This window comes from Xenopus laevis, chromosome 6S, assembly GCF_017654675.1.
Source record: "Xenopus laevis strain J_2021 chromosome 6S, Xenopus_laevis_v10.1, whole genome shotgun sequence".
Taxonomy (NCBI): Eukaryota; Metazoa; Chordata; class Amphibia; order Anura; family Pipidae; genus Xenopus; species Xenopus laevis.
In genome coordinates this window covers 48,216,928-48,231,439 of record NC_054382.1, presented here as the reverse complement: position 1 = coordinate 48,231,439, position 14,512 = coordinate 48,216,928, and the positions used below count along the sequence as shown (strand labels likewise).

The window sequence follows — 14,512 nt, the reverse complement described above, 5'->3', positions numbered from 1 at the left end:
AAATATCCATTTAAAATACATTCACATGCAACAGACTACAGTACACAGGATGTATATTCGTATAAATACAGTACCAATTTCTTCCTTAACCCTTCAAACAGAATCCATTATTTTGTGAATTTGAACAAATCCAAAATCAGCCAAATACTGAACTGAATCCTGGATTATTTAGATTGGTTTAACAACCTCCAGGTTTTACGTCCTCTAGGTACTTGCTGTTTTTGAATTAACAACCTCACACCTGCAAAGTGTTTTATTATAAATAATTTTAGTGTTAATGCATCTCTAGCAATGGATTCAAATAATGGGCCAGCCAAAAAATCTTGTAGCATTGATTATATGCCTCTGCCCACAAGCAGTCATTCTTTATTAAAGCACCACATCTGCCATCACTGTTTCTCTGATCCACTTCATCTGGCATATATCTCTTACTTTATCCCTCTGTCCAGCAGAAGTCAGCAGTTTTGTGCTCGTGAGCTACTGTACATTTAAATCTAAGAAGTCTTGGCAAGCCAAACCAGAGTAAGTCTAGCTCCTAGGAGATGCTATGATTGGCCACATGCTTCCAGCAGTCTCTGCTTGGCAGAAAACGTATGCTTTTGTGCTATCAAGACTTGCCTCCAAGCCAAGAGCAATGTCTAAATGGCCATAATACTAACTTCAATTTTATTATCTGATATCTGGATTCTGTTTGAACTGATTGGAATTTTCTTAGGAGTGCACATCATACTGGGTCCAAGTTGAAAAGGGTTTTAGGTACTACAGTTCGGAGACTGGAGAAGCATATTATAAAATAAAGGAGGAAACAAATCCCTTTGTTTTGTATTTTAAAATGTATACTACTTTACAAGGAAATGTCAAACAATAGGAGGAACTTTTTTGTTTTGTAAAGTTTCACTTTGTTATTTATTCATGGTCATTTATAAATTAATAATGAATATGATTATTCTCTTGTATGCTGTTTGTATCCCTATTTTGCAGTTGAAATATTAATGCATGCAGTGTATCTCAATTAATCAGATATCAATTGTTTCATATTCCTTATGATTCATATATACATCTGAATGTATAGATTTTAAACTTTTGAGAATCCCTTTTTTTTTTTTTACTCTAACTTTTGTTTGTTAAATTATTGTAAACCTTCTGTTTGTTATAAATGATTGAAAAGCATTGCAAATTTTGTCGCTCTATATAAAGAAATGATGACAGAGGACAACAACTGTAAATGAAAAAAATGGAGTAATAAAGAAAGAGTTAGGAACAAGAGACCATTAGATAAGGTGGAGAAGAGGAAATTTTGTACAAAATACAGAAAAGGAGAAGTTATACAGTGTACACATGGAGTTTCACAGGTTAGCAATCATTGCTTTATAGACTACATGTTTTGTAATCATTTCTCTTTACCTTAATATAAAAATCCATTTTCCCTTGAAAGTCCTGTTCCTTTCTTCACCTCTCAAGGCACAGCCTGACACTCTGGAAAATCTCTTTGAAGAAGACACCCACTCTCTGTAGCTCTTTGTCAGGTCCCGTTTGGTATAGATTGTGTAAAGTAACTGTAGGGTGCAAAATGAAGCATAATGGATTTATGTCCTCTTTGGCAGCAATGCAGTTACCTCATAATGAATATGCTTAGAATTAAACTGTAGATGGAGCTTGAGTTCCCCAGGTAACCCAAAAATAACACATGGACTTGTAGTTTAAGAAACAAGGACTTTATTCAATATCTCCTTACCATCATTTGGAAGTCCACGGTTCCTGACCCCACACATTGCAAATCTCTTTGACTTACACTCTGCAGCTCTCTTTGAGACAAATCAGAAAAAAGGTGCATATTATAGATTTATTTTGATTCGATAACATTTTTCATGTAACGACAATAGGGTTATATTTATTAAAGAGTCCACCAGATCCACTAGAGTGAAATTCCGTTGCTCTCCATTAATTTCTATTGCTTTTTCACCCATTGATAAATCCCATAGAAATGAATGGAGAGTGGCGTAATTTCACTCTTTGATAATTATGTCCCATAGACAAAATATGAACTCCAGCAACACTTAAGAACTTTGCAGTAACTGGACGTGCATAGTATATAGTGTTACAAAATGTAGAAATAGACAATGGTATAAATCTTGCGCAAAAATACAATATACTCCGGATGCGCAAAATACAAAGGGATTCCACCCCAAAATAATATTAAAACAATCAACTTGATATGCGCTTCCGTTTAAAAATAAATACACCAACTTTTAGGGGCCGATTCATCAAGGGTCGAATATCGAATAGTAAAAACTTCGATATTCGACCATCGAATTAGCATGCTACGATAATCGAAGTCCGTCTTCGATCGAAGGAAACCATCGTTCGATCGATCGATTCCATGCTACGATGTGAAGGTTTGTGCGTATCGAATAGTCGAAGCTGATCGAAGGTAACCTTTGCCACACTTCTATTCGAATCGATCGATTCGAAGTTTTTATGCCCCACTTCCTTTCTGCCATTTTTTTCAAACAGGAAGTCCTCTGGAGGCCATTTTAGGTGCATTGGCGCCCTTAATGCGCACTTGCTATTTGGATGAGCTAGGTGGAGGAGGTTGCCAAACAGCTGCTTGAAAAATGAGAAGAAGGAGTGAGGAGGAGGAAGGCGAATGTGGTTCCAGCCCTGAAGAGGTGCCCAGGGTGGCTGCATCCCACACTACGTGGGATGTAAGTCACCAGAGGAGGGGGAGAGAGGGGGACAGGGGCTGGAGTGTTAGAGGGAGGGGTTCCTGGGCTGAGGTGGAGGAGGAGAGCCTGTCAGGGTCCCATAGAGGGGGAGGGGAGAGGTCTGGGAGTGCCAGGACAATGAGCTCCCCCAGCTCACGCCACGTGTCTCCCCCAACATCGGAGACACGTGGTCGGTCCCGCACCCCAGCCAGGGGAAGTAGGGCCTCCCCCAGGGCACGCCACGTGTCTCCCCCAACATCGGGGACACGTGGCAGTTCCTACACCCCAGGCAGGGGAAGTAGGGCTTCCCCCAGGGCACGCTACGTGTCCCCCCCAACATCGGGGACACGTGGTCGGTCCCGCACCCCAGCCAGGGGAAGTAGGGCTTCCCCCAGGGCACGCCACGTGTCTCCCCCAACATCGGGGACACGTGGTCGGTCCCGCACCCCAGCCAGGGGAAGTAGGGCTTCCCCCAGGGCACGCCACGTGTCTCCCCCAACATCGGGGACACGTGGTCGGTCCCGCACCCCAGCCAGGGGAAGTAGGGCCTCCCCCAGGGCACGCCACGTGTCTCCCCCAACATCGGGGACACGTGGCAGTTCCTACACCCCAGGCAGGGGAAGTAGGGCTTCCCCCAGGGCACGCTACGTGTCCCCCCCAACATCGGGGACACGTGGTCGGTCCCGCACCCCAGCCAGGGGAAGTAGGGCTTCCCCCAGGGCACGCCACGTGTCTCCCCCAACATCGGAGACACGTGGTCGGTCCCGCACCCCAGGCAGGGGAAGTAGGGCTTCCCCCAGGGCACGCCACGTGTCCCCCCAACATCGGGGACACGTGGTCGGTCCCGCACCCCAGCCAGGGGAAGTAGGGCCTCCCCCAGGGCACGCCACGTGTCTCCCCCAACATCGGAGACACGTGGCAGGTCCGGCACCTCAGCCAGGGCTGGAACTACAGAGATGACCGCCAGGAGGAGGCAAGAGGAGGAGGAAGAGACACCGGCCTCACAGAGGAGGCCAGAGGAGGAGGACGATGGCGATGAGGGCCCCAGTGGGCGAATGGGGCGAAGATTTTCCAGTGAAGAAAATGCAGCACTGGTTGATGAAGTGATCGTGCAATGGGATGTGTTATTTGGATGTCGATCCCATTGCATCAATGCTGCCAGACGCAAAAAATCTGGCAGCTAGTAACGGACAAAGTCAACGCTGTAGGCGCTGTACACAGAGATCACAACACTGTGTACAAGCGCTTCAGTGACCTGAAGCGTTGGATGCGGGCGAAGTTTGCTGCCAGGAGAGCAAAGGCCCAGAAGACCGGCGGTGGCCCTTTACCATCTTTGAGGCTGCAGCCTTATGAACGCCGGCTTCTGGCCATTATGGGCAGAGAGGTGTGTGAAGGTTTAGAAGGCTCACATGACACAGACTGGAGAAGTAAGTACATTTTAATACACAACATTCTTACTGCTTTTATCCACATTCTTATCATTTGCCTAAATAACTCATTTCCCCTTTGTCATTTAGCTTCTTTCCTTAAATATTGCTCCTGTTTGCCATTAGAGGATTTTATGTTTCCAGGATTCTTGTTTGTTTTTGTAGTAGTTAATTACGTGCAGCTGTAACATTGCCAAAAAGGCAAACGTTTATTAACCATTTCCCTACTAGAACAGAAATGTTTATAAAGTGGATTAAAAGGGTTGTTGAGCTTGAAGTTAACTTTTGAACTATGTTATGTTATCATTTTAGACAGTCATATCATTCTATTCCAGTCTGTGATTTCTAGGAATATATGTTTGCTATGGTAATTTACATCCTAGCAACCACTTTTTCAAAATCGTCTACTGTAGAGCTTATATAAAAAAAAACAGAATATTGGGTACCAGAGGAAAACATTACTTTAAGGTTAACAAACCCTTTAACTTCAGTGTGTAAAAGTGTGAAGCAACATATGTAGAGCCTACAGCAGCTGTATTGTCACTTATTACATTCTGTGCTTCTCACATCATTGCAAACAGGGCCTTTGTGTCATGTATTTAACTTTTCAACCTTAGCATCTCCCTTGCAGTGCCCTGATAGACTCCACTTGGACTTTAAACATATCGTTTCCTCCCCCATTACATTTCAGTTATTATTTTAAAGGCTAACTTAAATATTTTAGAAACATGTTGTAGGTTTGTCCATCAGCCTAATAAACAAGTACAATTGTAGTAGCTTATGACTGACAAATTTTTTTGGCACTTTTCTTAACAATTGCAGCACCACCGCGGACAGTGCCACAACCCACGGACAGTGACCAGGACCAGGACCTTGATCCTCAGCAGCCCCAGGAAGAGGGTGAGGCTGCAGAGAGCCCTAGAGCCCCACAAGCTCAAGGTACAGACATGTTTGTGTTTGTGGCCAATGTAGTTGCTTCCTCAAATTGTTTGCAACATTACTAATGTCCAATTTCACATTACAGAACATCGAGCTCCCCGGCGTTCCCAGTCGCCAGCCGTGCTACCTGTGGTGCCCCCCAGACGTAAGAACCCTTCCTTTATTTGTCTGTGTCCCAAAGATGCAAAGAACATTTACTGAGTCCCTTATGCAGCCTACTTATGTGCCTCTTCAGTGTTAATGAAAAGCAGTAGGTTGTTAAAGACAGATTTTGGATAGAATATACATTTTGCCCATTTCCTTATGCGACCAAAGTGTCAATTATATCAGATTGTTCTGCTGCTCTGGCTCTGCATCTCTCCCTTCCTCTTCCTGTGCCCCCCCCATTCTGACTGTCAGCCTGAAATCACCATACAGTGCTACTACTATTTCACTCTCTCTCAGCCCCACTTTAAAATCCTACTGATGTCTTTGTGACTGCCCTTGACTATTGGCTCTGCTCAGCCTACATTCTCACCTGTTGACTCGACACTTTTCTTTTTCCTTCTACATGGTCCATCTTGCTCCCCCTCACTCCAAGCCATCCACCGTCTCAAGATTTACTCTGGCTCCTCATGCCTCATAGTAGTTTTCTCACTCCATGCTGTCTCTCGGGTCTCCCTTTCCACTTGCAGGTTCCCTCTCTGTTCTTGCTCCCACCTCCTATACCACCCCTCTGTCAAGTTTCACTCCCCTCTCCCAGGTTCAATCACCACTCTCATTGTGTGTCTCATACTATCTCCTTAACTTGCAGCTGATGACAAACAAGGCAAACAAAAAACACATATATTTTGACTAGATATACATTAATGTTCCATTTCAAATCCAGTATTGGAATGATTTAGCCCCCCCCACACCCAAACATGGAAACACCCAACACCAATTTATCTTCTAAGATTATCTTTGTGAGCTTCCTTTCCCACCTTTGTTTTTTTGTTATGGGTTATGCACATGTCCAATAAATTTAGCGATGTTTATATTTGTTTTTTGTTGTAGGTGATGCTGCTGAAGCAGGTGCTGCAGCTCCTGCTGCTGCTGCACCAATTGGGGGACCACCACAGGAGCAACCACAGCGACTGGCTGAGAGACGTGGGCAGTATGTGGGGCTTATGCAACTTCTCATCCAACAGCAACGCCGCAACAGTCTCTGGATGCGAAGATGGTTTGCTCGCATCCATGCCGGCTTCCATGATGGGATGCAGAGCATGGAGCAAACCTTCCAGAGCATGGAGCAAACCATCCAAAGAAGCATCCAGGACCTGGTGGCGGCTATTCGGGAAGTGGCTCAACAACCACGGGGTTCTGCTGAGGGTCCAGTCCCTGGTCCTGCTGCTGCTCCCCCTCCACCCCCTGCATCTCCTCAGCAGCGCAGAGGAAGGGGGCGTGGAAGGGGACAAGGTCCTGTCCGAGGGGATAAGCGCAAACGTCCCTAGCTCCAGTCTGTGTCACTTCTCAAACTGACACTCTTTGCCCATTTTATCCTGGCAAAGAACTTCGCCCAATTCACGCTTCAGGTGTGACTTTGTCCGTTACCCAGCAATGGGACTGACATCCAAACAACACATCCCATTGTTTTAGACCATGCTGCATTTTCTTCACTGAGGGGTGCCATTTTAAGATCTATTGGCACCCTTTCCAATAACATCTGGAAAAGCACTTACAAACATCAAAGTGCATTTGCTCTAACATATTTGTCTATTTATGGTGTTATCAGCACCAAGGTGTGCCATATCTACCATCCATTGGTACCCTTTCCAATAACATCTGGAAAAGCACTTACAAACATCAAAGTGCATTTGCTCTAACATATTTCTATAGTAATGCTGCAGTGTTTCCCAAAACATTCACTTGGGCCAAAAATGTTACATGTAAGGCTCAAAGAATTGAAATACTACTCTTTTGCTTGTGTATTTTTCACTAATTACTTCAAACATAACATATGTTAACATATGCTACCTCTGGCCTACTTTGGCTACCTAGCACTCCTAATAGGTGCCAACGCCTACTACCTCCTCCTCCTCCTCCTCCACCTGTGCTCATTCAATAGCAAGTCCTAGGTGTATGATATGCCTTATAGGCACAAATGGTTGTTACTTTGCACAAGAAGTTATGTGGCCTACCTCTGGCCTACTTTGGCTACCCAGCACTCCTAATAGTTGCCAACGCCTACTACCTCCTCCTCCTCCTCCACCTGTGCTCATTCAATAGCAAGTCCTAGGTGTATGATATGCCTTATAGGCACAAATGGTTGTTACTTTGCACAAGAAGTTATGTGGCCTACCTCTGGCCTACTTTGGCTACCCAGCACTCCTAATAGGTGCCAACGCCTACTACCTCCTCCTCCTCCTCCACCTGTGCTCATCCAATAGCAAGTCCTAGGTGTATGATATGCCTTATAGGCACAAATGGTTGTTACTTTGCACTATCAAGCATTGTTGGGTGTCCAACACTCTACCTGGCCAGCACTAATCTCATATTGTGGATTTTCAACTGGCCAAATTGTCATATTGACAAGTGTTAGTTGTACATCATATTGATTGTTATATTATTGTTTTTGATACAAGCTTATCAGGGCCAAATTTTTGGATACTGTTTAATGTAAAGTTGGCCATGATGAATCCTGGGGTGCATTAGCAATGTTATGCAACAAATGCTTTGTAAAACCTTTGTAAAGCTTTTGCCCTTTAGTGGTCTATAGGGGCTGCTATATTTTGAAATATATGTTGAGAACAAATTCCTCCTGTGCCTTCCAGCTAAGGTACATATTTTAAGGTTTTCAAATAACTATTGTATGTTCCAAAAACAAAGAAACAAACTTTCTACTGATATATATTGTCTTTTTATTGTTGTTCAACTGTTTTGGATTTTGACCAAGATTGTGTCAGTAAAGCCACTAAAACATTACTGGGTGTGTTTGTTTTTTATTTTTTGACAAGGTGCTAGTCCAAAATAGTAACATGGGTAATGTCATTTCAAGCAAGAAACAGAAGAAGCCATACCTGTGGATCAAACAAGAAAAATGCATTAACACAAATCCAAACTAATTTAAGTAGCCACACAAAAGCCTGTCATTGCTAAACAAACACTGCCACTTACTGATATTTTATTGAAAGGTCACTCCACCCAGGTTCAAATGAGCCAAACAGCTTTCAGTTCATCACATCTGTCGGTTGTGTTGAGTCCAATTTAGTGGGTCAGGAAAAGTTTGCACATGGAGAGGCTGCAAAGTCACATCAATAATATGGTAAGTTGTTAGCAATATATTTTTAAATTCCCTGAGTAATTCCTAAATACCTGAATAACGGAGTTTGAGGCGTGGCCAATCAGTCAGTGTCCATGTCTGTATCCTCTGTGGGCAAGTACCAAGATAATAAAGTAGAGTACGACACACATGAACCACAACCATAACACAGTAGGAGGCCAGAAAGCTGAAATGACAAGTACAGATAATGCTTTCTCTTGAATATGTGTATACACATGGAAATTTGTTTATCATCTCATCATTTTTCTGCTTACAGCATAAGATGTTACAGGAAAGCATTCACTGCTAGGGGCACGCCAGCACATCACCATCAGCAGGCTGTTCATTTGGAAGAAAAGTATAAAAAATTGTTTACTTTCCAGATATCCATTCCAAACAATTTCATTTCCCAACAATCATATAAGGCCTAATAATTGAGATTGGTTATAAAGACCTGACATATAACACTCATGACAAGGCAAACATATTAAGGCCAAACAACTGACCTAGGAATTAATGGGTTTCAGACATTATTGAGTTGATCTAGATCATGACATTACTAAACCTCATTACAGGGGAGCGCAGGAGTAGACGCATGCAGTTGTTTTCAATGGGGCTGTACAGATTGAGACGCAACATGCCAAATTTCTCTTGTGTTTGTGGAGTACAGTCCCATTTCAAACAACTGAATGCGTCTACTCCTGTGCTCCGCTGGGGCTAAACACAAAAACAGAACGCAGGGGAGCGCAGCTTCAAATGCTCGTGTGAAAGAGGGCTAAAGGTTAAGCAAATGACCAGATTTACATTGTAAAAACATGGTTTGAAAGGTAACTCACAAGATTGCAAACAATCACAAAAAAAGCACTTAGGAATAGGGCCCAAAAAAATATGTACCACTATTTGGCCCTTGAGAAGTCTTAAGTAGTACAAATTAACTATTTTTGTGTGGTTTGTTCAACTTACAACTAAAAGTGGGCACGGATGAGCCTTTCACGCACTCTTCTTCCCTCTGGTTGGTTGTCCCTCTGTCTGGCAACATACCCCTCAATCTCAGGTTCCAGGTCATCATCAATGTCTGCAGGTAATCCATGCTGCCTTGCCACATTATGCAGCATGGCACAGACAGTGATGATTTGTGAAACCTTCTGGGGGGAATAAAGCAGAGCTCCCCCAGTGACTGAGAGGCATCGGAAGCGAGATTTGAGCACCCCAAAGAGGCGCTCAATGATATTACGTGTCTTCCGATGGGCACGATTGTACCTACGTTGGGCAGGTGTTTGGGCAAACCTCACAGGGGTCATCAACCAAGGCAGAAGTCCATATCCTGCGTCTCCTAAAAATGTAAACCAAAATATATTATAGTAATTGATTCCAGTTGTCTGTTGTGTTGACTATTCCAATGGTGTAGTTATGTCCATTGTGTAGTAGTACAATCTTTACAAACAGATCTACACACAAATTCTTTGCTGTTGGGGTACTTACTTTACCCCTTTTGTTAGCCAAACAACATTGCTGGCACAAAAATTGTGTGTGTGCAGATCCATTAAGAAATCATCCACTTAACACATCTCACCTGTAAACTGAATCAGGTGGCAAGAATTAAAAGCCCTAACAAAGTTAGCTGATTGAACTAAACTACAGGTCCCAAGATGCATAGTGCATCTATTGTAGCCAGACTGAAAATAGGGCAACATTTCTGGAAAATACATACATATCACCTTTAAAATAATATTTGAAGTGTCTTTGTATGAAATTGCAAATATAACTTACCCACAAGCCAGCCGTCCGGCATTTCTCCTCGGGTAAAGAGGCCATGGAGAGCTGACTGACGCAGGATAGTGGCATCATGGACACTTCCAGGAAAGCCAGATCTCACACTCATGATGCGCATGTTGGAATCACACACCACCTGCACATTGATGGAATGGGAGCGCTTACGATTTCGGTAGCGCTCCTGCTGATGGCGAGGTGGTGTGAGCGCAACATGAGTGCAATCAATGGCTCCTAGGCAATTTGGAAATTGGCCAATTAGGAAAAAATCCTGTTTTAATCTTATCCACTCTGCCTGAGTTGAGGGGAAGGAAATGAGCCTTCGCGAGTGCTGCAGTAGTGCCCTGAGCACTTGTGTTAGTATCCTGCTAAAGGTGGGCTGGCTCATGCCAATGAGGCGTGAAGAAACCTGCTGGAAACTGCCAGTGCCCAGGAAATGCAAAACTGCAAGCAGCTTGCACATCCCAGGCACTGCCTGAGACCGTGCCGTCACAGGTTCAATGGCCTCACTGATGAGACCATAAACCTGCACTATGGCGGCACGACTCAGGCGGAACATCCTCACAACCTCACCATCAGACAACTCGTCCAAACAAAGTACAGGTCTCCTGAAGTGACGAGGCTGCCTGATCCTAGCAGGGACAAGCTGTTCCTGCTCCTCATCCTGCTCTTCTGCCTCCAAAATGGCGGCTACCAAAAATTCAATTTTTTTAAACTTTCTTACTCAAATGGCATCTGGTGGGGGGGTTTTTATAAGTAAGCCAGTGTTTCCCAGCATTCCATGCAGCTTGGAAACATTTAACCATTTAGTGAAGCGTAAGGATAGATAGGGCCAATTAATATTTGAATTGATGTTGTAAAAAAATATAAATCAAAAATTATGTTTTAAGCCATTGATACTTGAAAATCTTAGCTTAGATTCTGATAGATGCCAAAACAAACATGTTTCTGGTGTCAGTATTTATTTTAATGTAATTCCCCAAACCTCTAGTGCAGCCACAACTAAAAAACAGTTTCTAACAGTTTATAAAGTGATCCCTAGGTGTCACTATACACCCACAACAGTGGAGAGCGCCAGCAAAAAAAATCGAAGTAAATCGAATAGGCGAAGATGGGTTACTTCGATCGTTCGATTCGAACCATATCATCTTCGAATGTCGAAGTCCAAAATCAACTTCGGTAGGTCAAAGATGGGGTACAAATAAAACTTCGGGTGAAGATTTCATAAATAAGGTATCCTTCGAGTCGAGTCGAATAGTCGAATAGGCGAACTAATACATCCTTCGATAATCGTACTTGTCCACTTCGATTATCGAATTTGACTATTCACCTGATCGGAGGATTGCTCGACCGTTCGAATCGAAGGTCGAATTCGAAGTAAAAAAACAGTCGAGGCTTAGTGAATTTGCCCCTTAGTGTCCCCAAAATGTCCCAAAGATTCCCTGTATTCCACCGGGGTCCGGAGCCAGAGAAAATATCCCAAAGATCGCTTCCACAGCTGGCGATCGCTCCTGAGCTTTAAAACAGAAAAAAGACAAAGACCGCACCAATGTGAAATATTCTCAAAGCCGGTATCAGGGCCCTGCTTGGTTACTACTTACAGGATTTCCCGGACACGGCTCACACACAGGAACAGATCTGCAGTGCGGTGAGGCTCAGATTTTCTTCCTAAGCGATGTCGCTAAAGCTTTCACAATCCCACGATATGCTGCGCTCGCTGCCCTTGCGATTCCGCTCCTGGACGTTGCCTCGTGTTCCACAGTCTCAGCGTCCTCCTATCCTCCTATCCACTTCCCAGGTCAGTCAGGGTCAGGTAAAAAAAAGCTGAGCCTCACCGCACTGCAGATCTGTTCCTGTGTGTGAGCCGTGTCCGGGAAATCCTGTAAGTAGTAACCAAGCAGGGCCCTGATACCGGCTTTGAGAATATTTCACATTGGTGCGGTCTTTGTCTTTTTTCTGTTTTAAAGCTCAGGAGCGATCGCCAGCTGTGGAAGCGATCTTTGGGATATTTTCTCTGGCTCCGGACCCCGGTGGAATACAGGGAATCTTTGGGACATTTTGGGGACACTAAAAGTTGGTGTATTTATTTTTAAACGGAAGCGCATATCAAGTTGATTGTTTTACAAAATGTAGAGCCTCATTTAGAAATCAACAATCTTTTTACCTTCACTTGAAAGCCCATAGCCCATAGAGGACTTTTTCAAAGCAGGGTCTGACATACTGCAAATCTCTGCCTGAGACACCAACTTTCTGCAGCTTTTTTGTGAGGTCTTGTTCAGAAGAAAAAATAAACAAGAAAAAATAAAAATGCATTTTAGTTTGTTGTAGTTTTATTTGTAAAAGCAGCTGAGTTCAAAGTATGGAAAAGGAAAACATAAAAAGAATTTACTATGTAAGAACATCTGGAGATCATGTTTTTAAAGAACATTCCAGAGACACTAGGACACATTCACTTACCTAGATGCAGTGTGCAAAGTGCAATTTTGAATGCAATCGGCATGTTTTTCCCCAGAATTCCGGTGCCATTGCGAACACAAATGGGCAATTCTCTTGATGCAATTTAGCTGTACCTACCACAGTTGCGTCTGATTCACCAAAATGAATGCAAATAAATTATGATTTACAAGTATGTGCTATCTCTTCTGCAAATGCCTTGTTACTGTATATTGTAGTGCACACTATGCTACCTGCTACTGGGCAACCATCAAGGGTGTACTGGCCACACACTTTTTACTGGGGCTAGGAGTACCATCATTTAACACTGTTTGTTGTGTTGCAAGAAGCCTGGAGCTGGAAATTAAGATGAGCCCATTATCCATGTTCCTACATCTGCTCTTTCTGATAGACCAGATATTCTCTGGTTGGTCTGTTAGTGCAGAAATGTCAGAAACAGCCTTGTGCTGCTTTCCCTGGAAACCCTTCACCACATGTACCAGTGGAAATAAGGAAGTGGGGAAAAAAACATCTGGCCTGATGTTAACCGTGTTCTTACCGTATTGCTATGTATTATTATCTCTCCTTATATGTTATAAGAAAAATAGCATTTAAAGTACATATCTATGGCAATATGTCAATGATTTTAATAATTTTCTTTATTTTCCACTAACAGTTTATGGCAAAACCAGCAAAAGGCAGATTGGTTGTTATTGGGCGCCACCTATTGTCAGTCTTTGCTCCATACAACAACATTGTTGCCATACGATCCAGCAGCCGTTAAAGACAATGCAAGTGCAAATACAACAAATTTTGTTTCCTTTGCATCATTTTGTTCTGTTATCCTGTTTTAAACTTTAAGGATGTGAAACAGAATTGGTGAGTGTTTTTTGTTTTCATTCTGCTTAATCTCAGCTGAGCTTAATCTCATCTGAAACGTTGCATATATTACCCATAGTGCACTTCTGCCATGCTTTAACTCCGCAGGACACATTTGATTAGATATTTTGTACACAAATAAGGAAACTGTTGGACATCACATAGCTTTGGTGTTTGATCTTACACTGCTTAGAGAAGTACAAATACAGAATTGTATTTTACTTGTTGTAACCACAATTTATAGAGAAAGTCTTTCTTTGAGGTTTATAAACAGGGTACAGCAGCGTGCAACTTGGTTGGTCCGAAAGTTGTGGGTTATCCAAATCATTCAGTTAGTATCACTAACCTTCTATTTCACCCCACTGCTGACCTTGACTGGCCAATTTTTTACAAATCTTTTAATGACGAAATGTGCTCAATTCATAAGGGACAGAATCCATCTATAACATACTATCCCCCATATGTAATAAAAGGCAGTAACCCATAGCAACCAATAGGATATGTGCTTTTAAACAAGTGACCGGTAAATGCGACCTGCTGATTGGTTGCTATAGGTTACTGCTCCTGGGCAAACTTAGGGACTTTTATTGCATAACCCCCTATATATTTATCTAAAGGTGGACTTCCCCTTCAAAGGAACACATAGGGGCAAATTGTATCTATGGGAGGCTAAAAATAGAGCTTGTCACAGTTTGAATTCACCAGATGGAAATGTAGGATTTTTAGGGACATATTTATCAAAAAGTGAAAATAGAGCAATCCTTATGTATACCCTTTCATAAATGTGACATAAACTTATACAAATGAAAAGAGCACTGGAGAGTTCTCTTGTGGTGAACTTGATTTTCACTCTTTAAGCATGCGATGTTCCAAAATAATCCAGTTATGTTATGTCTTTGGGTGGCATTGCTGAAAGGGTGTTTTGTTCTGTCCCTTTTAATGCTCAAATCCACACTCCTTACTGTCATTTGGATTTAGTTTTGGATCAGCTTCCAGTGATCTACCCAGCAGGTAGAGGTTATATAGGAATATGCAGAACACTTTAGCCAAAAACCAGACAGTAAACTTACCAAACATTA

General features: G+C 42.9%; 1 protein-coding gene, 1 long non-coding RNA gene and 1 other non-coding gene across 3 annotated transcripts; 2 read left to right on the top strand and 1 right to left on the bottom strand.

The window, feature by feature from the left end:
- The first annotated feature begins 3,527 nt into the window (after positions 1 to 3,527).
- Positions 3,528 to 6,701, top strand: LOC121395054 (myb-related transcription factor, partner of profilin-like). Its single transcript, XM_041567570.1, has 4 exons — positions 3,528 to 4,132; positions 4,955 to 5,071; positions 5,157 to 5,216; positions 6,107 to 6,701. Exons 1-4 carry the CDS (start codon positions 3,820 to 3,822, stop codon positions 6,541 to 6,543), a joined length of 927 nt encoding a protein of 308 aa, XP_041423504.1. The 5' UTR covers positions 3,528 to 3,819; the 3' UTR covers positions 6,544 to 6,701.
- Positions 6,702 to 8,099: 1,398 nt separating this feature from the next.
- Positions 8,100 to 10,142, bottom strand: LOC121395053. The gene is made up of 4 exons (XR_005962216.1): positions 9,315 to 10,142; positions 8,627 to 8,690; positions 8,405 to 8,538; positions 8,100 to 8,330 (listed from the first exon to the last, which is right to left on the bottom strand). It is a non-coding gene; the product is annotated as an uncharacterized LOC121395053 (long non-coding RNA).
- A 3,585-nt stretch (positions 10,143 to 13,727) lies between these two features.
- rny4 (RNA, Ro-associated Y4) lies at positions 13,728 to 13,815 on the top strand. Its single transcript, NR_033285.1, has one exon.
- Positions 13,816 to 14,512: the final 697 nt, after the last annotated feature.